Source organism: Typopeltis vanoorti, chromosome 24 (assembly GCF_054136105.1).
Source record: "Typopeltis vanoorti isolate ZY-2024b chromosome 24, IOZ_Tvanoo_1.0, whole genome shotgun sequence".
Taxonomy (NCBI): domain Eukaryota; kingdom Metazoa; phylum Arthropoda; class Arachnida; order Uropygi; family Thelyphonidae; genus Typopeltis; species Typopeltis vanoorti.
In genome coordinates, this window is record NC_143572.1 from 16,489,896 (window position 1) to 16,517,212 (window position 27,317).

At 34.6% G+C, this 27,317-nt stretch overlaps 1 protein-coding gene across 6 annotated transcripts in view; it reads left to right on the forward strand.

Annotated features, from left to right (window-relative positions):
* The window catches only part of LOC150092956 (uncharacterized), a 511,183-nt gene that overhangs the window by 428,254 nt on the left and 55,612 nt on the right, over positions 1 to 27,317 (forward strand). For all 6 annotated transcript variants that reach the window (XM_090414059.1, XM_090414064.1, XM_090414063.1 and 3 more), the window contains exon 9: positions 17,410 to 17,577. In XM_090414059.1, the coding sequence (XP_090270185.1) occupies positions 17,410 to 17,577 (168 nt within the window). The remainder of the gene's footprint in view (positions 1 to 17,409; positions 17,578 to 27,317) is intronic.

The following is a 27,317-nucleotide window of genomic DNA, read 5'->3' on the forward strand; positions in this document are numbered from 1 at the left end:
TACAGCCCACCACCACAGCTAGTATTTCTTGTCTGTAAATTGCTTGTGTTTTGAAGGGCCGATTTGTTTGTATGCGGGATGAAAAACCTGAGTTTCCGGGAGAAAAAACCCTGCTACCTCCATATGAGATCGGCTAACTCGCTTTCGATTGAAAAAGTCTATATAAAGATTCCTCCATGAGGAGACTCGAACTTAGACCTTTTTTAATTGAAGGGTGCAACATACCATCGTTCTTTCAATTGCGCTACGGAGGCGCTAGTTTTGTTATTATTATTTGCTCTGTTATCTGGTTTCCTTTGATATTTGTTATTGTTTTAGTTTTTTCATAGTCTATGTATAATTGTACTTTATTTGATACTTTATTTAATTCATTCATCATTTCTTCTAGTTCTTTTTTGTTGTGTACTATTACAACAATATCATCAGCATATCGTAAATGATTTTAGTTTTTTTGCCATTGATGTTGACCCCATTTGTCTCTCCGGTCTAGTTCACTCCAGTCATATTCTTATACTTCATTGAATAATCTGGAATGAGATAGGCTTTCCCTTTGCATATTACTTTATTTGGAATGAGCTGCTTTGTTCTATATAATGATACTAGCAGTTACTTTTACATATATTTTGTTTATTGCATTCCTATCCTCACCACTCTTCTATGCAGAAAATCTGCTCACACCCCTTGCTTACACCATCCTTATACAGCTTTCACAAATGACCTCTTGTTTTCTCTTTATTCTTCTCCATTCTATGTAAAACATCATTCACATTAATCTGGTAACAACTCCTTAATAGCTAATTTAATAAGTCGAAAGGCTATTTTACCAGCGAACATGTTAATAGAAAGGGGGATGGTAAATCCCTTTATGTTTTAATAGCCAGGTACGAAACATGTTTCGTACCCGGCTATTAAAACATAAAGGGATTTACCATCCCCCTTTCTATTAACTCCTTAATAACTTATGTGTCTGCAATTTACATTTTCTCAATCTGTCTTTATACTCAACATTCCAGAGACCAGAAATCACCTTAGTCAATTGCTCTGGACCTTTTCCAATATCTCCTCATACTTGTGAAAACCAGGTGACCAAATTTGTGCACAATTGGCCATATGTGCACATACAATTGCAAGAATGTGGTTAGCAGGGTATTAGAGCTAGGTTTTTTACTTGGCGACTGGTGAATGAGCGGAATAAGCTGCCAGAGTCTGTTGTGGGTGCCATGACTATGAATGAGTTCAAGGCGAAGTATGATAGATACTGTGTGAATGTCGAATAGTTGTCCTTGACATGATGTTAGAGCCTCCCTCGATGAGTCTGTCGACTCCATGGAGTTGCCCTTAATAATAATAATGTGGCCTAATCTAAGTCCTACATAGCAGATCCATAACATCCTGACTTCTACATGTTAGTGTCCTCCACGTCATTGCCAGAATCCGTTGTCCTATCTTTATGATTCTAGCAATGTTTCCCCAAAATTTTAGGTCCTTAACCACAATCACTCCCACATCTCCACCACTTCCTCCAAGATATTGCCACCAATTATATATTCTGCATTCCATTTTTGCTTCCCAAATTAAAACTTTACGCTTTGCAACATTGTAATGGTAACCCCCAGTTACTTTCCCATTTAGCCAGTGCATTCAAGTCCTCTTGCAAAGCCATAACATCGACTTCATTTCTAATTGTTCTCCCCAACTTTCCCTTATCTGCAACAACTGAACATCACCATTTATACCCCTTCTTGATATCATTAGCATACAAGTTGAACAGCAACGGCCTCAAAACAGACCTTTCTGGTACACCACTAGTAACATTCATCATCTGGGATATTGTTTCTCCATACACAACTTGCTTGATACTTATCAGATAGCCAATCTCTTATCCACTGTACTAACCTACTATCCAACTTCATACTTTCAGGTTTAATCACAGCTTATAAATATGTGCCAATCTATCAAAGGCCTTTGCAAAATCTAAGTATACCACTGTGTATGCATCACCTTTATTCAATGCATTGGTCACTTTGTTATAATAAGTAAACAGATTACTAAAACATGATCTTCCTTTATTAAACTCATGGTGTCCATCAAAAAGAATAATCTTGATATTTAGTCATTTTTTTCCAGTTCTTTGTTGTTGATGTTGTTATCAGTGCATACTGCGATTTCAATAATTCAAACTTGATGATGATCAATGATTGTGATGTCAAGTCTATTGTGCTCTGAAGGCTGATCGGTTGTATTCTAAAGTTCTAGAGAAATTTTACAAAAAAATTTGTAGATAAAGAAATTTATCTTTGCATATTTTGTTTTATTCTGTGTCCTCTTGTAATTTTTTTCTTCTGTGTTTTTTTCCTCTAACTATTCTGTGATCACCTGCTATGCCTATTTGATTGATGACTGAAACATCTTTAAATATTCTTATGAGATGATAAAATATAATCTATTTTATTTTTTGTTTGTCCATTTGGACTAACAAAAAATGTTAGTCCAAACTGGAGTTTGGACTAACATTTTTTGTCCAAACTCCATGTCCATTTTCAGTTTTGGTCTTTTCTTATAAAATGTGTTCATAACATTCGACTGGTTCCTCACCATAAAGTTTAACATCATATTTCCTCTTTCATTTTGCTCTCTTATTCCCTCTTTTCTTATACACTTTTCAAATTCATTTTTATTTTTTCCTCGTCAGGCATTGAAATCTCCAAACACTATTGTGTTAGTTGTAGGATCCTGCTGCTGCATTGTATTGGACACTGTATTATGTTATAAAATTCTTTAACTTCTTCATCTTCGTAGTTGCTGGTTGGTGCATATATTTGTACTATTTTAATGGTTTTCTGTTCTGATGCTTGAACTGTTATATATATGATATCCAATCTGATATTTCTGCGCATTTTGTTTGCTATACTTCTGTTTATAAAGAAACCTACTCCCTCTGTTTGACATCATCTTGTCCTTTTCAGTTAAACACATTTCCTGATTTTAGTGTTGTGCAATGTTCCTGTTTTCTTTTCACTTGACTTAATCCTATTATATCCCATTTCATTTTGTTTATTTCACATTCTAGTTCCTCTGCCTTTTTTCATCTACTAATGTTTTCATGATGTAGGTAGCAATCATGAAATTTGTTTTTTTTGCATGTGCTTTTATTATTTTGCTTCAGAGTAGCATATCCAGTCCAATAACTCAGTTTCTCTACTGAACTAAGTTCAGCAGGGATTTAAGGCCAGCGATGCTGATACTGTGGACTCATTCTTCTGTGTAGCATATTCATGGTTTTAATGGAGGAGGAGGTCATCTTTCCTCCTACAATGACTAAACAGCTAGAAAGAGGATTGGCAGTAGCCCATCTAACCAGAGCCATGGAATGCCATCACTGATGTTATCACTCTTGCCATCCAAAAGGATAGGTAACCTGCCTCTGTTCCTATCCTACTCTACCTCAGAATATGTCTGATTGACCAATAAGCTCTATAGGTAGCTGTCTCCACCCCAAGAGGTAGCAGATGTTGTTGGGAAGATGGTGCTCCTCTGGAGTACCATTGAGTTCAATCAGAATCCCTCTTATTCTGGTTCCTCAGTATCGACCTGTTGGGTTTGGGAGGCCCTGCTGATAAAATATACTACTGCTGGAATAGCTCAATACATCCCTGAAACATGCAATCCCCTTCATCATGTCAAGGGGAGGATTCCAGTGAAGGGGACCTTCATATTAGCATTCATCATTCTTCCATAAGCATTTTTCCTTTCACTTTTCATGTATTGAAAGAAAGAAGAAAAATATTTTAGATTTCTGATTTCCTCTAATCTAATTTTGCCCTTTTTTTACCAGTTAGTCTCCCTGCTTGCCTATGCTTTGTACTGCTCATGAGAGCTGTTTTTGTTTCTCTCTCTCTCCCTGATTGATGAAACTACTTATCCATTTTAACTTTCAACTAAGTTATCCTACTAATCCTTTGTTATGCAGTTTGATATTGCATGTTCCATGCATCAACATTCTTCACTTGCAGTTTCTTCTGCCATAGCAATGTTCCAAGCCATCTCCTAAGTCTTTTAATGATTACTGGCTCTGTAGTTCTCATACCTCTTATTTACTCAAAATACCATGTGTTTATCAACCTCTCAGATCATGATTATTTTTCCCAGTTGGAAATACATAAGTTGTGTCCATTAGTCCATTATGGTAATATGTTTTGGTGCTGTTATGACATTCAGTACTTTCAATCCTTTCTCCCCCTCCATCACATTCTGTTTGATGTAATTCTTTCTGAATAGTTGTGTAAGGATTTTTCTCCAGAAACTCATATTTTTAATACTTCAACCCAAGAAAATCAACCAAAAACTTGCTATACTTACCTCTCCAGATGCCTCTTAAAATCATTAATAGCCTTCAGCCAGCTGTTAGTGATTGACTAAGTGTGAAGATTGACTGACTACTAAACTTCAAAAAAATAGTCTTCTTTATTTAAATTTGTCAGTCTGCCTACCTGACAAGTTTAAATAAAATTATCAAACTTTATTTAAACTTGACCTTTCTTGAAGTCCTCCATATTAAATGCCATAAAAATCTAACTTGAGTTACATATTTAGAGTGTATAAACCACAAATCAGTTACTATTTTATGAACATGTTATAATTTCTGATAAACTGTGAATATTTAGAAAAGTAGTAATGCTTAGTAGAGGCAATGCTTTTTTTCAGGCGGTATGCAACGGTACACAATACCGGTACCTTTTTTATTAAGTTTTTAAACATTTTGCGATTTATTGACAGCAAAATGTATTATAAATATTCCGGCAGATATACTGTATTCACGAATTTAATTTTCAGTTTTTTTGATTACTCATAAGTTGGTACGCAACCAGAAACAGGAAGTTGTGTTCACTTCCGATTGCTTCCAATATCAGTTTATCAGTTCTATATTCACTCTGCAACAGGCAGGTGTTCACGTGAGTTTTGAATTAATCTAAGATAAATCAGTGCAATCATTGTTCAAAATGAGTAAAATAAGTAGTTAGCTTATGTCAATGAGTAAAAAAAGGAAGGAGGAAGCAGAAATTGTGGAATCTACTTGTGATACTGTAAAACAGAAAACTGGCACCAAAAATACACTTGGTGAAGAGGATCACGAAACCAAGAACAAAGATCCACGTGGTCAAAAGGAAGCAGATTCTGATAATGATTGGCCCGAATGTTGGACGCTTTTGCAGAAAAATGACTTCTGCGAGAGAAACGAATGGCTGTATGTCAAGAATAAAATGTTGGGCTGTAAAGTGTGTCGTGATGTGCAAGTCTTGCAGTCGATAAACACATGGGAACGAAAATTTCAGCAGAGTGGGCAAATAGTAAAATCAGTCATTTTGGAGAATCTCACAACAGTTAATGTCATTAAGAAAAAAGATTTACAATCATAAGGAGAGTGCAGCGTACAAAGCGTGCCAAAAAAATTAAATCTGAAGCAAAAAACGAAACATTAGAGAAAGTTTTCCTAAATACTTTGTCTCATAATAAAGACGTAACAGGAAAAGCGTTTCAAACTGCTTACAAAGTTGCGAGGAGAAATCAATCATTTAACAACTTTGAAGACGAAATAAATTTACAGGAACTTGATGGCCTAGATATGGGATATATTCTTTATTCTGCAAATGCTTGCATTAACATTGTGAGCCATATCACAAATGAAACAAAAAAAAATTAATAGAAAATATAGTGAACTCCAAGAACAAAATATTGTTACTTGTTGATGAATCGACAATTGTGAGTAACACAACAACATCAATTGTTATTGTTCATGTAGTTCTTCCTGAACTTTCGACTCCTGTGAGTCTTTTCCTAAATTTGATTGAATTATCAGATGTAACTGCAAGAGGAATTATAAACTCTTTTAATTAGTCATCTTGAGTGTTTAGGATTATCTGAAGATTACTTAAAGGAGTATTTATTGTCTGTAACTTGTGATGGTATAGCTGTGTTGTTTGGTGTGCATAATGGTGTAAGGAGGCTAATGCAAGAGAAGTTTCCTAGTGTTATTTTCTGGCATTGTGCTAGCCATCGATTTGAATTGTCTGTTAGTGACACAATGAACAATGTGGCAGGAGTGAATCGTTTTAAGAGTATCATGGACAAACTTTATATGACTTATTATGTTTCACCTAAGAATGCTAGGGAACTACAGGATTGTGCAGCGACTCTAGAACTTCAAGTTCTTAAAATTGCAGAATTTTAAGCACTTGCTGGGTTGCATCTAGCTTTCACTGTTTCTGCAGCATGGCAAGACTTTGAAGTCTTCGTCCATCACTTTCTGGAGGCAAAAGAAGACAGCAGAAGAAGAAGCAAAACAGATCGCTTTCTTTATGAGAGCCTTTTAAGAAAAATAAAGTCATACGAGTTTGTTCTTGATTTGGGCCTTATGCATGATACTATCCAAGAACTTAGTGAACTAAGTTTAGATTTACAAGAGAGAAATATTGACTTGTACAAAGCAGACAGGAAGATAAAGAATACAGTTCAAATTTTTGAAGAAAGAATTGAAAATCCTGGTTCATACTACAGTATTTCTCTTCAAAGTCAGAAGAACAAACATGAAGTTCAAAGGGATTGAGCTTCACAAAAATGAAAGACACAGTCCTGCAATAAGTTCATCTGCTTTCTATAAAGCAGATGAACTTATTGCAGGACTGTGAGGAAAAAAAACTTCAAGGAAAGCATCTGCTTGAAGGAGATGATGCTGATTTGCCTGAATGTACTAAGATTTTAGATTTCAAGTATTGGCCAGAAAATCCAGAAGCATGTGATGTTTGGTGAAGCTGAAATTAAAAAGTTAGCACGCAAATTTCGCTTAAATGAAAAAGAAGCAGTTCGTGGTTTCTGGGAATATCTTCAAGAAAATAAAGTCCCAGACATACTACATCCTCTAAAGCACACTTTGGGCACAATCTTCCAGTGAATGTGAAAGAGGTTTTTCTCTGATGAATCATTCTGAGAAAAACATCTCAGAAAAATTATCTCAAAACATCTAGGTTATTTTTTGCTTGTATGAACAACTTTTTCACTGATGTTCATCTGGATAGTAAGACCTCCTCTCACTCAGTTCAACCCTAGCAAATATGTGGACTCATGGCTGCTCCGAGGTCGTCATTCTGCAGTTGATACCGAAAGCAAGAAGCGATCTAGAGATTATGAGGGTATATCGGAGGATATGTTAAAAGTGTGGAAGTTGCTGTAATAACATCTTCATGGTGAGTACTGGCACCTTTTTTTTTTCAGAAAAAAAGCACTGAGTACAGGTATTTAAATAATGCAGATTTGTGAGACATAAATTCATCTGTGAACAGAATCAGTTTGTGTTATGTGTAAGGAATTAAAAAAAAACTGCTGACATAATGTGTATGTGGATGTCACTTTTCACATTCTGCAGTGCTGTTTTGTTGATGAACCTATTCCAGGTTCAAGATCAGTTGTTTAAAGAATTTTTTTCCCTCTCATTATAAATCCATTTTTGTTGGCAATATGATTTGAATTGATAATTTTTTTTCTTTTATAGCTATAATTAGGTCATTTTTATTGACAAAAGAGTTTGAAATGATCATTCCTCTTGGACTTGATGGAATTTAATGAAATTGGTATTTAAAATCACTATTAAAATTTGTCAAATCATTTTACTTAGGCTTTTTTAATTGCAAAACAAGATTATATTTACAGTACATTTGGCAAAAAATGATTCCACATTTAATTCTGAATGTTAATTTGGCCAGCCTTCTGGCTGAGTGGTTAGTGTATCCACTTTCTAGCCAAAAGGTTGTGGGTTCGAATCCTGCCTTGGGAATGGATGTTTGTGATTGTCTTTGGAAATACTAGTGGTGGTAGTAGATGGCGTTGGTGTAGTTGCGGTCAGTTGGTGGAGGAGGCAGAGTTGTGGAGCAGGTGCCCTCCCTCAATGAGTCTTTGGACTCCCTGGAGGTGTCTAATAATAATAATAATAATTAGTTATACAATAATTCTATTATGAAATACATCTATAATTATTTTTGATTATCTGCAGTCATTTCTGTATATGTTCTACATCATCTTCATAAATGGAATTGTAGAACTTACTGTTTTTTATGCATATACAAAAATATTAATAATAGGGAGAAAAAGCAATAAATAATTAAAAAAACGAGTAAAATGAATAGTAATTAAGCACAAGCCAAACCTGTTTATAGTAAAGTGAGAAACAATCTTGTCAATTTCATCGGACTATGTTACTGGACTTCTGTCTTTCTTTGTCTGATTTTTAAATCCTAAATTTTAAAGCACTGAGTTAGTTGACAGCAGTATTTGTTCTACCCAGTGCTGGATTTACGTATAAGTTAAAAAAGCTACAGCTTAGGGCCTTACAATCTGCCGGGGCCTCAAATAAAAAAACAAAAAGACCAGCTGATGTAATTTAAAACAGTAGGGGACCTCTGGGTTTTGTATAGCTTAGGGCCTCAGCAAGTCTAAATCCTGCCCTGGTTCTACCCCAGATGAACTAATGAACATCACTGGTGTACAGTGGTGGAATTGTGAAATAATAATCTGACATTTCATTACTATTGACTTTTGGTAACCTCATTACTTTTTAGAATGTTTAATTATGAGTGTATCTAAGTACATTTAAAGATATATTTGTATATGTTAGTTATTCTCTCCTTTCAAGGAGTGAAAGACACAAATAATTTAGTTCTTATCAAGGATTAGGTAGTTGCCTTTTCCAGTTTTACTGGTCTTTCCATCTTGTGATTGGTGTTCCTGTCTCTCTCTCTCTTCTTTTTCTGTTCATATCTATCCACTTCTTTTGGTAGTTGATATCTTTCCATCTTATATAAATGCTCTTTTTCCCCCCCCCCCCTCTTTATTATTTGTTGATTATTTCATTTGAATTATAAAATTTAACTCTCTTCTAATATCTTCATTTTTTATATTATCTGATTTTATACATTACTTAATTACTTAAATACATTACATTACATTACTTAAAATTCTCATTTCTGCTGCCATTATTTTACTTTGATCTTTCTTTTTAACAATCTATTCTGAAATATATAATAGTGGGAGTGGCTATTAATTTATTATTATTAACATCTGATTTCTATAGAGTCAGAGACTCATTGTGGGTTTGCATCTTTGTTTTATTCACTGTCCTTCTAATTCTCCTGCAGATTTTCTAAAATTTAGGTTTTTTTATCTATATCTTTGTCTTTCAGGCATGTTATTATGCGGTTTAAATTAAATTGTGTGACCTGGTCTATTATTTTATCTTCTGTGAGTAATTTTGATCTAATATAATATTTAAAGAGATCCTGATTAGCTGGCATGTAATCTCGCTGCCATACCATGCCTGATGGGTAATTTAGTAATGGTGTTTCAAGAGGCATGGTGATTGGCAGTATATCTAAGCCTTTCTCCTCCCACAGTATGATTCCACCCATACACACTCTTCTTCACCTCTGATATATTAATGCAATAGTAAACCTAAATGAATATAGTTGTCATTGCAGTTAAAATAAAAAAACAGGCTGCCTTCAAAAAATTTTACAAAAAATTTCCTTGACATCTACTTTCTATTATAAACACCAACCTAAATGACGTCCACTGTCACCTGCAGACATGCAAACCAGCTCTGATCTAAACTACACCTCATATGATTCCTTTTGTCACAAAAGTACTACTACATTTGTGACTATCTCTTTCTCAATTCTAAAAAATCATTCTGATTTCTGACTTCTTATCCTTGAAGCTTGATTTCCTACAATCTAGCTATCCTAACAGTGTAGTCATATTCCTAGGGAATTAATGTCCACAACTTCAGTTGACTATCTTTACCTTTTTTTCTAATTTCACTGACCAAGCTAGAAGAAAAGCAGACCTGCTGTTGTAAGCAGTAATCTAAAGCAAATTGTTTGCTGCCCCTCTCCCCAACCAGGAATCTTGACTGTCCTCTCTGTTTGCCCAACACAACATACTGATTCTTTCCTTAACCAATTCTCCTTCCAATTACACTGTTGAGTTGACTGCTCCTCTTGGTAATTCAGATCAGTTTCATCCAGTTTTCTTCTCTAATGGAATGTCCTTCCCTCAACCATTCACAATCTTGTCTCCTTTGGCACTACAAAAATGCCAAGTGGGAAGATTTCCAAGACTTATTTCTCCTTTCCATGATTGTTGGAATGGAGGCTTTCATTCTAGGCCGTTGAGCACAACTTCTATTTATACGTTCTCCACACACACACACACACACACACACACACACTGTCCCCAGATAGCTGTTGGGCCTAACTTTATATGTGCTCCCATCTCTCTTTCTTTATTGTGTATATATATCCTCTGGGTTCATTCTTCTCATCCAACTCTTAGATAAATGACCAAGGCAAATCACCACCTTTACCCAGAACATTATATTGTGTGTCTCTTGTGACTTGCTGCCAGAAAGATATCAGAAAATCTTGAAGAACATCTACCAAAAAGTCTTCTGGTCCTGATGATATCCCACCAATTGTGCTTAAGAGATGTGCTCCTGAACTAACACCTGTTCTTTATCATTTCTATGTTAGCTCAGATGCAGAGTTTCCAAAAAAAAAAAAAAATGATATGTCTACCACCATTGCCCTATTGCTCTCACATCTGTGAGAGCAATAGGGCAATGGTTTTAGAAATCACAAATTTCTAAAATAATGAAGAAAGTCATCAATAGTCAACTTCTTTGATATCTAGAGAATTGTCTACTAATCAGTGATTACAAGTATGAATATTGTGGATCAAGATCCACATCAGATCTTCTTGCTTACCTTACCCACCTCTGGATACATCATGCCATGGAAAGGTTTGGAGATACCTGTGCTGTTGCTTGTCATTTTCAAGGCATTTGATTGGGTTTAACATCAAACACTTTCAGCAAATTTCCATCTTATGGCTACTTATATATGAAAATATGACTTCTGCATTACTTCAACCTTAGTATTACCTCTGGGGTCTGGCTCTCACTGATGAGACCTCAATAAAGGTCGTAACTGGTCTGGTTAGTGACCCTTCTCATAATGCATATCATTATATATGTCTGCAAGGAGATGTGCTTTGCATTATGGAATACTAAGGCAAATGATGTTAAGTCTTAGCTTCTTTATACGAGTTGCCCCAGTCCTGAAAATAGTTCAGGTGCAAATTTGTTTGCTTACACTTGGATAAAGGATTAAACCAAGTATATAATTTCTTGGTATCTTTAATTTATTTTTTATTATGTTCCTTTTATTTTTATGTATTACAGCAATCCTTCGATTAATGCTCCTAATGTGTTCTTTAAAACAGGTGCATTAATCAAAAACACACTAATCGAATATAATAACCTATGAGAAAATGTATAATTCGTTCCTTAGATTTCTTTTTTTTTTGACCCTTAATTTTTTTTAATAAAAGAATTAGGGAATGTCTCTGGGCCTAGTTAAAGGAAAACCATGAAGCTGAAAGACAATAAAGCATATTCAGAATATAAATTATTATTCTACTTCTTAACAAAGAATTGAGATAATGTAGTTTGGTGGGCATTCTGTTTCTTTTTTTCATACAACTGACGGTTTGGCCCTATTGCCTCTTCTGCAAATTTTACTGATTCTCTCTTCACCAGGGTCAGTCTCTAAGATTTGCTGCTTAAAAACTTTGGTTGTATGAAAACTATTTTCAAATTGTTTCTGTGAAACCTCTTTGGGCTTGTCAGTGATTAAATTTTCTTCATATTCTTCAGGATCTTTTTGCTGTGCATCTAAATTTAGCAGGTCGGAATCATTCAACTTCTCAGAATGAGATTTAATTAACTTAGATTAATTTCAAAAGCCTCTAAGATCATTTGCACAATGTGGAAGAATATGCTACCAAGCGCTCACAGATTGTTAGCAGTAATTTCATTCGACTTGGCGACTTTATAACCAGGCTGAGATTTCTTTGATTTGGCTAGAAAAGTCTTGGAAGGCATTCGCTTCCCAAAAAAAAGGCCGGTTTCATTGACATTAAATATTTGTTGATCACAATAGTCCCCTTCTTACACAATTTCTTCAAAATCTCTGGATATCTCCTTATCTGCACTTGCAGCTTCGCCTTCGATTAGAACATTATATAGGCTATTTCTCTTTTTGAAACGCTCAAATCGCCCAGCACTAACGTGGAATTCTTCTTCTTTTCCATCATTGATAGCCCTTTCTTTCCAGGTTACAAAGAGACGATGCTTTTGGTTTAATAAGGCCAGTGTTTAGCGGGATCCATTTTGGGTTACAATCTTCGATCCATGTAAAAAGAAGTCTCTCTAATTCAATCATTATAACTTTGATTTTCAGTGCATGCATGACGAACTTCAAGCAGCCTTACCATTCTCTTTGTATTCAGCAGTTGATTCACCCATTTTTGTGTTTCTTGTCCTATCTTTGCTCTGGACTCGCCTTGTTCATTTTTCTTTATTATTTCAATTTTTTCTTCCAATCAGATTACTTTTCGAATCATTTTCACACTTCTGTTTTTTGCTCACTAATTCTTTTACTCATGATTAAAGGTTAGGAAAATAATTTAAAATAAAAAAGTACGGAAAACAGTTGCACAAGATATGATCAGCAAAATGCTATGGAAAGCAGACAACATAAATTTTGGCGGTAAATTTGGAACATAGCATACATGGAAATAGTGTAGTATGCCATTAAAAAATAACTCTGTAAAATGTTTCAAATCGGTAACTAAATTATTTCATCCTGGTGAGTGATTTTTTAAAATAGTTAGCCATAAAAAAATGTATAGATCGAAAATTTTTAAAATCTGTAACATTTATTTTTAAGATGTATATAGGCGCACTAATCGAATTCGGATATCGAAAAAAATGACGCACTAATCGAAAATGCACTAATTGGAGGTGCATTAATCGAGAGATTGCTGTACTTCTATTTTCCTTTATTGTATTTTCTGTGTTCAAAATTTTTAATGTTTTGCTTTTTAATTTTTTTTTTTAATTACTTCAGTGACTGCCTTATGAATTATCTTAAAGTTTTTCCATTCTTCTGTATTTTCATTTAGATATACTGTTAATTGCGATGGCTATGATATTCCAGAGTTTTCTTCTTATAATAGATTTACTTTATATACTTATTCTATTTCTTGTTTTCTTGTATTTATTTCTTTTCTGTTTTAGAGATTTCTAAGTAACGATCTGTAAACATTTGCATCATAAACAAAATAAATAAATCATTGAAAATGCAAAAATCAAATAGTTTTTTTTTTAGCATTTCTCCATATTTACCTTGACATTTGGGATTAGAATAACTCCACCTGTAGCTGGTTCTCCCTGCTGTCAGGATATAGACATATTAGTTGTATTTATTTGTCTTTAGCTCCTCATAATTGTTCAATGTCCTACTTTTTTTTTTTTTTTTTTACATTCTTCAGCTGCACAGATTCTATTTTTCCATATATTATGTAAAATGGGCACTCCATTCTAATGCTGCTTTGCTTCTTTATCTCATTGCTTCTGTTTTGCTTCTAGTATCACCTGCCATATTAATATATATTTTTTTATTTGTTGTACTAAAACAACTAAAATATGAAAAAAAATAGATGTATAATAACAAAGGAGTTTGAGGTCAAATTACTTTTTTTTTATTATGCTTTTACAGTTCCATGTAGCTACTTTAGAATGTTTAAGATTTCTAATCTTTTACTTTTATCCTTTTCTTGTTGTAATCCATTATTTCTCTCCACTGAATTCCCTGTTTGAAGGCTTCTGAATTATAGAAATTTTTATTTGATAAGGAAACCAGTTTTGACAAATGGTATATCTTTCATCCACTCCTTGATTTATCTAGCTAGGAAGGCCTTACCAATAGTTTAATGGCTACCAGCATAACTGTTAAGGTTATTGGTGTGTGTGTGTGTGTGTATGTGAACCTTACCACTTCAAGACAGTGACACTATCAAGGAGGAGCCTTTGGTGATTAAAATAATTATGGTATTGTAATCTAAAATTGATGAAATTTAGAACCTAAGAGTTGAAAGTCCCCCAAAATCTTGGATTTTCTACTTGTGGTTTCTGTGTGCTTTAGTTTTTACTGACACTGGCTTGTTACTTAATGAAACTGCAGTAATCTTCCATATCCAACCTTCAAAACAATGACCCTTAAATTCACCAACCCTTGCATGTTTAACTAACTTCTGGCAGAGCACCATGTAATTGTACTTCAGTTATCCTATGCGACAATCATTAAAATTTGCTGTTCTGATCATTGAAGAGTTGGATAAACAGTAATTATTTTTTAGCCATTTTAGTCACAAAATGGCTAAAATCACAAAGATAGAAATCTGTAGATCCTTAGTTTGGTGTGTGGGCCAATATTACATTGTAAACTATTAGACATACGAAATAAATGGATGTACAGTCCATCGTAAAGGACCACCATAACTAGATGCTGGGGCTGAAATGCTTGAGCCTCTTCTTGGACAGATCCTATAACTTGACTTAAAAGAACGACGCAGGAAGTTCAGGATGCATGTGGTACGGTACTCTTAAACAGGGATGTTACATTGTCCTGGTGGAAATGTGGCTGAACTAATTAGGGTCCAAGTGTAAACTCAAGCGTGCACATGAGAACCTTTCTATGGAAACTGAAGTTTTTCATGCAATATTCATCCTCCCCTAGGTACACGCACACATCGATTTAAAAAAAAAAAAAAGCCTCAGTACTTATAGCACATTTGCTTATTTTCTAAAGAGGCACCCTTAATATCAAACCATTGTCTTTTTACTGTGGTTAAAATTAAGACATGAATGGTATACAATATTGAAAAAGAAATTATATGAAATTTTTGACATACCATTTGGAGGATCCTTGTGTTTACCTTAAAATTTTTGATGAAACAACATTGGGAAATATAAAATCGGTAACAATATAAATGGAACTTAAAACACAGATGGGCTATAAAAGGAGTTTAAAGATCATTAATTAGATTAAAAATGTGTGGAACTTTTTTTTTTTAGAAGAGAATAGAATAAAAATAAAAAATATGGAAATTGAAAACAGAGGAATACATAATTGGGTGTTGTGGTAGACTCACATGAAAGATGAATGACTGAAAATTAAAATTAAACATAAAAATAAAAATGTGCCTTTATGGTGTGTGAGCCATTTTGACATATGAGTCGTCATCAGCGCTCAAGGGAATAAAAGTGAGGTCTATGTCATATTGGCGTTTTTATGGTTGCATAGAACAGCCTTTGTAGTGCGATTGGAAGAACAGTTGAACATTGTATCCTTCATTTGGAAAAGACCTAGGTTCAATTCTCATTGTGACGAGGGGAATCTTTATATTAGCTTTTTCAATTGAAGGTGAGTTAGCCTATCTCATGCAGAGGTAGCAGGATTTTTTTCTCCTGGAAACTCAGGTTTTCATCCCACATACAGACAAATCGACCTTCAGAATGCACACAATTTACAGACAAAAAATGCTGTTGTGATGATGGGCAGTAGATGGTGTTGATTGTAGTATTGTCATAGTAAGAGAATTAAGTAATAGTGGAGAGAGAGAGAGAGAGAGTGAGATGCATTTAGCGAAGTAAGTGCCCTCCCACAATGAGTCCTTGGACTTCCTGGAGGTGTCGCATAATAATAATAATGATTGAATCTTTCCGAGTTATTGCTTATTAGTGGAAATCTCAGATTAATTTACATGTGGTGGAGCTTCCAAATTTCTGAAATCACATAGGGGCAGAGGACATTTATGGAATTCCTGTCACTCTTTATGGCTATGGCTGAAATTCTTAACATTGTCTCGTTGTTTTGTAATTCAATTATGATAGCATTTTCAATCTGTGGAGTTTGACTCTGTTCGAACTCATGGATCATGATTTCAGTTTTTCTGAATTTGATTTTTTATTCTTGTTTTGGTTTTTGATCTTTCTTGTTACTTAGATATTTTGGAATGGTATATTACAGTCATAAAAGTGTTCTTGTAATCTTGACCATAGTTCTCTGATCATCGATGATTTCCTTGTCAACACAATTTCATAATTGTGGTGACAAGGAAATTTATTTCCATATTGGAATATATTGGAATGAAATGAAATGAAAATATTGGAATACCACTTTGTGGTATTCCAATATTTTCTTGTGTGAGTGAAGTTTGGTGGATTTTAAGAGGTTGGCCAATTTGTGATTGATAATAAAAACTAATCTGTACTCAGTATGTTTACATATGTACTTAAATGCTTTGTATGTATTATGGATGTATGGCAGTTTTATGTATCAGAAAATTTTCTTTGACAGTAAGGCTGGTTGAACGAATTTTGTCTCTTTGGTTAGCATCATTTATTATTTGCTTAGGGTAATTTTGTTTTTTGGAACTTGTGTTTTGATCACCTTATTAAAATAATTATTAAGTATTTTTATGTTGTGAAAGTGAAAATTAATACAGTTTCAGAAACCAAAATTATGCTATGCAATTAATAAATTATGCTAACCAAACAGACAAAATATATTCAATGAGCCCTACAATCAAGGAAAATTTCCCAACACATAAAATCATAAGACTGGAATGGTATATTACAGTCATAAAAGTGTTCTTGTAATCTTGACCATAGTTCTCTGATCATCGATGATTTCCTTGTCAACACAATTTCATAATTGTGGTGACAAGGAAATTTATTTCCATATTGGAATATATTGGAATGAAATGAAATGAAAATATTGGAATACCACTTTGTGGTATTCCAATATTTTCTTGTGTGAGTGAAGTTTGGTGGATTTTAAGAGGTTGGCCAATTTGTGATTGATAATAAAAACTAATCTGTACTCAGTATGTTTACATATGTACTTAAATGCTTTGTATGTATTATGGATGTATGGCAGTTTTATGTATCAGAAAATTTTCTTTGACAGTAAGGCTGGTTGAACGAATTTTGTCTCTTTGGTTAGCATCATTTATTATTTGCTTAGGGTAATTTTGTTTTTTGGAACTTGTGTTTTGATCACCTTATTAAAATAATTATTAAGTATTTTTATGTTGTGAAAGTGAAAATTAATACAGTTTCAGAAACCAAAATTATGCTATGCAATTAATAAATTATGCTAACCAAACAGACAAAATATATTCAATGAGCCCTACAATCAAGGAAAATTTCCCAACACATAAAATCATAAGACTGCCATTAAAAATTACATTTTAGTTATTTGTTACCATGCTGCACAAAAATGCAAATAGAAAAATTAATCTGTGGGCTAAGGTAAGTTAAACAGTAGTCAAATAAGGGTTAAATACTGTATTATGCATTATGTCAGTATGTGCATCATTACAATTATATTTCATATTTATTATTACATATATGATTTTGCTGTAAAATTTTTTCATCAGAATTCCAAATTTTAGGAAATCATGATGGATCATGCATTGAGAACAATATCTTACATTGCTGATATTGGTGATTTAGTGGTGTTGATGGCTCGGCGAAGGGTGCTAAATAGTCCAGATGATCCCACTGATTCCAAAATTAAGAGAACTCCTAAGATGATCTGTCATGTTTTTGAATCTGAAGAGGTAAGTAAACTAAATCTTTTCATTTAAAGTTTTCTTAATATACTGTAAACTATGGGTTCTCCACCTGTGGTATGTATACCCCTTGGGGGTACGCCGTGAGAGCTTAAAAGTCACTAGATCTAGTAACAAAGTTGCTAAGTTGGCAAATTAATTTCTGAGAACTGAGTGATGAAGCACGGCACTGTAGTTCATGTCTATACATGTTTGTTAAATTGTTTATGTCACTCTTTGTGTTTATCGATATAGGTAATTTATGAATACAAACTTTAATATGTATATACATATATTTTATCTTATTTCCATAGTTATACTATAACTATAGTTTTATCTATCTATACAAGGAGTACGCCAATTTACATACACATTTCTTGGGGGGGGGGGGTATGTGAAGCATATAAGTTGAGAACCACTGCTGTGAACTATGAAACTGAAAAACCGGATTATTTATAATTATTAATTCAAAGCTGAATATTTTGAATTGCAGAGAATTCATAAAGTTTTTACTGAATATTAATTTATAAGGTGTCCACATTGGACATCCCTAGTTTCAGCATGTTGCTACTACTTAAGTGTATAGACCATGGTGTCAAGTTTGTACAAATGAGAAGGAACACTCATCAAGTTTTTGTAAAAAAAAAAATTCTGGATGAAACTTGTAAGAGTCTCTGGAACATTTGAACAACCCAAACCTTACATATTTCTGCATTTCGGTTTTTTTGAATTTGATTGCCATTCTTTGAAACTAGGGAGGTCCAATGTGGGCATCCTGTATTTAACCATCTTTCATTAAAAACTGAACTAAAAATCATGTTGAAATAATCAAAACTAATATTCTATGATGTTACTTGAACATTTATGTGCCTTTTAGCATTACTGTTAGATAATGCTGGCAGCATGTGAGTAACAATAATAGTAAGAGCTGTTAGTTTGAATATCAGTTTTTTGCTCTCACACACTCCATTCTAGATTGTACAGACTGCAGATTACAAAACTGCCATATGAATTTTAGAAATATTAGTGTTTTGTGCAGTGATGAAGAAAAAAATGAATTGTTAATTATTTGTATATGGCTGTAATAAAAAATAAAGTTTATTGTAGCAAAATTCTCTTGTTGCTATAATTTGGCATGCCATTTTTGTAGTATTGATATATTATCTGATGTCAAAACATTTAGTACTGAAAATTTTGAACTTTTATCTCTGACAAGTGTTGCCATGCAAATTTAAGAAGTGTAATCTTGTAAAAGAATATTATATGAGAAAATAATTATGTACATGTTGGTTTTAAAAAAATTGTTTATTTTGAAAAGTAATTAATTTGCCATTGTATAGTTATAGAGGATATAAATCCATCATCATTTCATCATGATCATCATTTTATATGATTTCCTAGCAAACAGTAATGGAATTTGAACTTAAAAGTTTTGAAATTGGCTCGGGTTGATTAGAAAACAACTATCAGCATTGAAGTTGCCTTGGCATGCCTTTTAAGATTTCACTTGTTTGATAGCTGTTTAAGGTTTAATTTTTGCCTTGAGAGTTCAAAAATCTGCACTTCAATACCATATCCTATGTCAGAAAGTTGTATTTTTCATAAATGAACTTCTGATCACTGTGTAAATTATAATAGTTGAAAAAGAGTCTAGAAGGCTTCAATTGAACATTGTGAAGTTATAAAAAAACAGAAAATGTAAATCCATCATTGTTTAATAGAGTTCATTTAGAAAATAGAAAAGTGCAGTGAGTTATGTTATATGATATATAACCTTAAATTGTACATATTTGGTCTGATGCATTAAAATAAAGAAGTTTTATTATTAAAAGACCAGAAGATAAATGATAAAATATACAGAGTCAAGTTTCACTAGCCACTGTCTAGCATTTTCAAGGCTGAACTGGTGTGAAAACAAATGCATTAAGTTACATTTAAAACATGCACTTTAGTAACTGTTAGGCCATTACTCTGATGTTAGGCCCACTCTGATGTTATGAGCTTTTAACATTCTCGCCAATTTTTTTGGATAAAAATGAGCTTTTAACATCAGAGTGGTTTTTAAACCAACCACCATGATCAGACAAATCTTAAGATCACCCAAAGATGAGGTACCTTTCTTCAAATGTCCTGGAGTATATGAAATTCCATGCACGTGTGGCCTTTCTTACATTGGTCAGACTTCTAGAAGTTTTGAAATAAGACAGAAGGAACATGTGGGGGGTGTCAATCATAATAGAATCATCACATCTGGTTTAGCTCATCATTTCTCATCATCAAATCACGTTATAGATTGGAAAAACAGTTCTATGCCTTACATCGAGAATGACTACAGACACAGAACTTTAAAAGAAGCAGCTGTGGTACTACGCACAGGCAATAATTTAAATAGAAATCAAGGTATTATTCTTAAAGACATATGGAAAAATCTCATCATCTCTCTCAGTTCAACAGAACTACAATATGCAAAAAACTACACAACACGTGGTCATGTACCGGATTCTGACTGAAGCATTCGAACACTTGCACGCCATCAAACACGAATGATCAAATGTAACGGCCTAACAGTTACTAAAGTGTATGTTTTAAATGTAACTTAATGCATTTGTTTTCACACCACTTCAGCCTTGAAAATGCTAGACAGTTTCTAGTGAAACTTGTTGGCTCTTTGTACATTTTATCATTTGTCTTCTGGTCTTTTAATAATAAAAGTTCTTTATTTTGATATATAACCTCCTAACAATTAATAATCCTAACCAATTGATTTGAACTAAAAACATTGAACTGCTTTTTTTAGGAAACTATTCTGTTTCAAAAAGGAGACATATTAGTTAGTAAGGGGTTATTATCAGGTTAATGTGGATAAGATTTTTCATAGAATGTGAGTAGGTTGGGGGAGAGAACAAGAGGCCCATCCTTAGAAGCTATATAAGGAAAGTGTGACTGAGGTGAGAACAAGATGCTTATCACCTTTTTGAAATTGACTATATATATAATAGGCTGGCTGCAATGAGGAAGGATGGATTCCAACTGAGTATAATATAATTTATAGATGATAAGAAAGAACTTGTGTTAATTCAGGAGCATATCTCTTGAACACAGTTAGTGGGATTTTATCAGCCTTTTTATTACAATTTTTTCAAGATTCTATTAATGTCTTTCTGGTGGAAGGTAACAGCGGCATGCAATGTGGTGTTCCAGTTAAAAGAAGCGATTTGCTTTGGTTATCTGTGCAGAAGTTGAATGAAGAGAATAATGCCTGGAGGTCATTCTTAGCTTTAGGTAATATCGCAGTACTACCATTTCATTGAGAAAGAGGTGAAAGTGCAAATGGACAAAAGTTGTACTTAGCAGTTTTTGCAAAGAACCAGAAAGGTGCCATTGCAGTACATGGCAAGTTTTCTACATTTAGCTCTTTGAAAGTCAGACTTAGCTCTGTTAATGATGGTCTTGCAGCTGTTTCAGCTTCCATGTAAGCTGAATGAAGCTTGGAGTTTTTGTCTCTTGCTATTTACAGTGGGATGTTTCCTTTTCTTGGACCATCTTGGCACATTTTTTGGAAAACTCTTGACTTTGGTATAGAGTAGGACCTATTAAACAGAGTGAGGAATGAAACCCTCCATTCCAACATGAATAATTTCTGTAACATGATCACAGTATGTATCATCTGGAAAATGGAAACAGAAAGCTGACCACATAGAAGAGAATAAAAGTATCAGAAATTTTCTTGCTAAGCATTATTGTAGTCCCAGAGTACACAACATTGTGAAAAGTTGAGGAGAGCATGTTCTACTAGAGATGAAACTTGAATGAGATTGTGATCTGAATTACCAACTGTCATCTCAACAGTGTACCTGGAAGGATAACTAGTTAAGAAGGGATCCAAAGTGAATGGAGAGGCTTTTCAAGGATTATGGTTGGGAGATGATGTGTCAATGTGTCACTGCTTACTTCTGCTTCTCTTCCAGCTTGGTCAGTAGAATTGGAAAAAGGGAAGACAGAATTTTGGACATTAAAGTCACCAAGGAAGTTGACGTTGCTGTTTAGGAATTTGGATTGTATGAAATGGAGCTTCAAGGATCAGAAATTGAAGAAATCAGAATGATTTTCAAGAGAAATGGTAGAGACAGCAGATAAATGAGACAGTGAAATCTTAATGTGTTACAGAAGCACATTAGATTTAATAACTATGGTGAAGCTGGCCTTTCTGATCATGCTCGAATTGACTGGAAAAGCACCTGTTGTTTACATCAGGTGCTTTTTCAAAACATGGTATGAATGTAAATTTAAGGAGGCCTGTAAAATTCTTATCAACCACCCTAATTTTATCAATAATGATGGTCTAGAAATCCCAAGAATATGGAAGCCACATATTCTACCCACATAACCTTTCTACCTAAGAGTTAATTACAAATAGGACTATAGGTAATCCAGGACCTTAAATCTAATAACAATGGTCATGTTAAATTAGGATATAATTTTTGCTGTAATAAAACTATCTCTGGGGGGAATCCCCTGATGCTGTCTTAAATAGAATATAGCTTTGATGTAGTTATTTCATTTTATTTCATTTATTTTAATTTAATTTAATCTAATTTTTCACTAGAGGTCAAGCCAGTAGAATAACCGTTGATCAAGTCATTGTCTCTTTAGCATACTGTGTGAAATGTAATATAACTTGTCTCTCTCTATATATGTGTGTGTGTGTGTGTGTGTGTGTACTCCATGTGATGACCTTAATATGAAAGGTCGAAACATCGGGAAATTAAAATTATTATTTCTAACGTGGTTGTAGAGTCCATAATTTGTCTAAAATGAATGCTGATCACCGTGTCACACTAAAGGAAAGGATTAAGCTACAGAAAGTTAAAACAAGGAGATTCAAAATTAGGCATCCTCTGCCAAGAATATTGGATTGCTCAAATACCACCCTTGTGGTGAGGTGTTAATTTGGACAGTTAAGAGGAGTTGTGGTAGAGCTTTGGGATTTAGTCAAAAACAGAAGATCAGGCTTAGATGTCTGCAGGTGTCTATACCATGAATGTTAGTGAAGTAGATATGGATGAAATTTTGGGGGAGATTTATTGAGTTTTTCAATTTTTTTTGGTGGAGGTTTGTTTTTTAATTTAACCACAATGACATATTTAGGTTTACTCTCATGCTAGAATTTCATAGATGAAGAGGAAAAAGCAGGATAACGTAGTTGGAAAAGATACTCTTAGGCATGTCACTTGCACAGAGAGCATTCAGCCTACATGCCATAACATAGCAGCATAGATGGTAGCTTGATGATGTAACCTTGTAGGCATTTCCACCAACTAGGAATGCCTGATTTTTTACAGCAGAAATACTCCCTGAAAACAGATGTCCTTTGGTGGAAACAGGGCATACCTTGAGAAGCTAGGAGTGACTTAACTAGGAGAGGCTGTATATTGTGCCTCACTAGCTCATAATGTTATTGTGTTTGAACAACTTGTCACTTTAGTGGCTTCTTTGAATTTGGGCACAAAGCTGTTAAATTCAATATATGGTATTCTTGTGAGTTTTCAGAGAATCTTATGTTTTCCATCAGCAGTATGAAAAAGTAACCTAGATTTGTGACCTTGGTGTTCCTCTCACTGTGGTTCATAATGAAGGTAATTGGTTTAACTTTGGTATCCTCTTAGGTCCACCTCCCACTGATGAGATCTCGGTAAAGGTCAGAGACAGTCAGAGTAGTGACTTTTCCAAAGTGTTTTTGTATTAAGTAGTCAATTGATATGAAGTCAATAGCCTCTATATATACAAGCAGATTGAGTTGAGAAGCTATTCACACTTAATATAGGATTAAAAAACAAGAACATAATTTCTTGTCAAGTATAATATATATTATAATCATATTTAATTAAGTTTGTTCACAGTCAAGAAAGGGGTAGGAGCTAGGTTTTTCTCACAGAGAGCAGTAAGTAAGTGGAATAATTTGCCCTTAGGGGGTAGTGAGTGCATCTAGGGTAAATGGATTTAAGGGAAGGTATGATAGCTGGTTTGGGTGATTTATAGTCTCCTTCAATGAGTCCTTGACTCCCTGGAGGTCTCTACTACTACTAGTTCACTGGGCATCTACAGATGCCATATGGTCACTCTGATGCTCGGTGATGTTCCACACCAGGCCTCGCCATGTAGTCCTGTTGTTTGCTTTTCTGGTAGCCTCAACTCTCTAAAGATCAGTCACTTCACACACGCCATCCATCCATCCATCCATCCATCTCATTGATGGTCTACCCCTGCCCCTTTTTCCAGGAACTTTACCTTCTATTGCTGTTTGGAGAAGTCCTCCTTCCATCCTTTCTATGTGTCCAAAATATTTTAATTTTCTTCTGTCAATATCCTTAAGGAGCCTTAAAGTTCTGGAGGTCTCAGATAATAATAATATGTATATACAGGGTGATTCAGAACTCTTGGGCGAAACTTTAAGGGGTGATAGAACACACCTAAACAAGCACTTTTCATCATACAATGCATGGTCCAAACTCAAGCGGTAAAGCACTACAGGGCACTTGCCAGTGAACACTTATAAGCGCTGGTTTTTGCAATTGTCATTATTTCTACCGTGGAGTGCAAAAAGGATGGATTCTTTCACAAATCAGGAGAAGGCTGACATGCATTTCATTTAGAGAGCTGCGGACACGAATGTGAGGGAAGCCCAAAGACTGTACCGAGAGTGCTTTCTGACCAGATGTGTGCCTGATTATAAAACCTTTCAGCGATTGCACCGGTATCTGTGCAAAATGGGCTCCTTTGTCAGTGGTATGCAGGATGCAGGGCATGCAAGGAATGCGAGGACGCCACGTGTTACAGAGGAAATTCTATGTAGGGTTGCAGATCGTCCTGAAGGTAGCACGCGAGCAATTTACCATGCCGTACTTGTGCCCCAATCGACAGTGTGGCGAGTTCTATGAGACGTACGATTACACCCCTACCATGCACAGAGGGTGCACGCCTTGACACCTACAGATTACGGGCCTCGTGTGGATTTTGCATAGTGGTTCCTGCAGCAGACTGCAGTGCAGCTGGACTTTGATGCACATGTCTTATTCACTGACGAATGCACCTTTACATGTGAGGGCATTTTTAATACCCACAATTATCATGTGGGAGCGAGCAGAAATCCACACTCCACATGTCCACATTCATACCAGTGATGTTTCTCCATAAATGTTTGGGAATCCTACATGACCATTTGATTGGCCCATACTTTCTGCCAGCATGACTGAATGGGAGAATGTACCTTGTATTTTTACAAGAGGTCTTGCCACAATTACTGAACCCTGTTCCAGGAAACATTCAAACATGTATGTGGTTCCAACACGACAGAGCGCCACCCCATTTCAGCATGGATGTGCGGAATTCCTTGGATGCAACATTTCCAGGACGATGGATTGGTCAGGGTGGTCGCTTCACTTGGCCGCCACGATCGCCCGATCTCTCATGTCTGGACTTTTTCCTTATGGGGCCATATGAAAAGCCTGATGTACGATAGCCCCATCGATTCCAATGAGGACCTTGCTGCCAGGATTTCTATTGCTGCTGTACAAAAAATGCCTGGTGTTTTCACCACTGTACGCAATCACTACATCAAAGGTGTGAAGCCTGCATTAATGTTGGCGGTCGCTCTTTTAAGCCGTTTCTGTAATTGTTCAATAAAATTCTTTAATTTATGTTCTGTAATTTCTGCAATTGTTTCAAATCTCCTCTGTCATTCTTGTGTTTCTTCATTTCCTAACACAGTAGTTGTTAACCCCTAGCGCTTCACCGCTTGAGTTTGGATTATGCATTGTATGACAAAAAGTGCTTGTTTAGGCGTGTTCTATCACCCCTTAAAGTTTGGCCCAAGAGTTCTGAATCATCCTGTATATATATATATTAGGGTTACCAAGTAATTTTATAAGCTTGGTTATTTAACTCCTAATCCCAAGTAAGCAAACAGTTAAGTTTGCGCCTGAAACATAGTTCAAGTCTAAAGATGGTACAACACCAGGGCAACTCACTGTAAAGATGGTAAAGCTCTGATCACTATTTTTAGTATTTCCCATAATGTAAAGCACATCTCACTAGAAGATGTATACTGCAATGCATTATGGGTGGGGTCACTACCCAGACCGGTTTCAACCTTTTTTGAGGTCTCCTCAGTGAGTAGCTAGACCCTAAATACCAAGGTTTTAGTAATACAGAGCCTCATCAACTTTACCTATACAAGTTGCTACGAGGTGTTTTTATTTTTAATAAGAATCTCTGGAGGAGATATAGATGTAATTTAATTAATTTTTTAACTTGGGGAGATATATATATATATTGTTGTTCAAAATCCTCTTTTCTTTTCACTTAAATTGCCACTCTATGGGCTTATACATTAGTTCTCCTTTTGAACCTAATGCCCAGGTAACATTTAGCCATGCCATGTGCAATTTTTGAGAGGGATATTTACATGTTCTGCATGAGGCAGGAACTTGCTTGACTGTATTATCATGCCCCTTCTGCATCAAGCAGGCACATTTTTACAGATTCCCCAGTTATATATGCTATTCTGGTTCTAGTTCCAAATTTTTTTGATGAAATTTTAGTGTAAAACTAGTATTAATGAACTATCTTAATGGATTATTAAATAACTTAAGGAATTCGCAACGTATACTAGAATATAAATTAAATTAAACTTTAATATATATTTCCAATATTTTGGCAACATCATGTTGCCATTTTCATGGGAACTTAAGATAAAGACATGTGCACACAGGCACTACACACGGCAAATAAGGATGAAGCGAGGAAGCTACTGTTTTTCCTCAAGTCTTGATGATGCCCCCTAGCGGGCTATATTAGGTATTCTTGGCCGTTGGGCTGAAGTTCTCCTGATGTATGTTTCCCAAATTTGGGGCAGTCTCATGCATCCAAATTTGTTGAGGCTGATTCCATGAATAGTCTTTCAAATTTGAACTTGCTGCAGTGTATTACTGTGGCTTTCTTCTACCTTATTCTGTGGCATGTATCCAGAGCATGGTCTGCAAGCCCAGAGTGGCTGTATTGGAAAAATATTGGAAATATATATTAAAGTTTAATTTAATTTATATTTTAGTATATGTAGTGAATTCCTTAAGTTATTTAATAATCATGTATAACCAACGTGTAAGCCTTTCTACAAGAATTATCTTAATGGAATAGAAAATTCCTAAAAGTAATATTTTAAGTTATTAAAAAACTTACTTTTCAAAATGGTGCATTACATAAAATGGTTTAGTTTCTATGCCTGATGATGTATATATCAGTGGTTAACTATATTTCAATTCTATGATTATATCATCCTATATTAGTCATAAAGACAGCAGAAAGCATTCATTACAATCAGCAGTCCTGCACATAACTCCAGTACTACTTAACAAAGTAGCATTATCTGATTTCTGTGATTATCTATAATCTATATAACATTATCTATAATTATCTGCAGTGCTACTTAACAAAGTAGCACTGCAGATAATTATAAACTTCTCTGACTACTTATTGCTACAACTGTAGATTTTCATCATCATCAAATTCCTGTCATGTACCCTTAAGGGGTGTACAGGATATGATAGTACTACATGAAAAAAAATTTACATCATTACTAACTTCCTATCTACAATTTTCCTCCAAATCAGTCTGTTACTTGTCAAGACTCCAACATTATCAGACCTTATATTTCTGATAAGGCACTTTGTATCGTTTCAATCCACCTATTT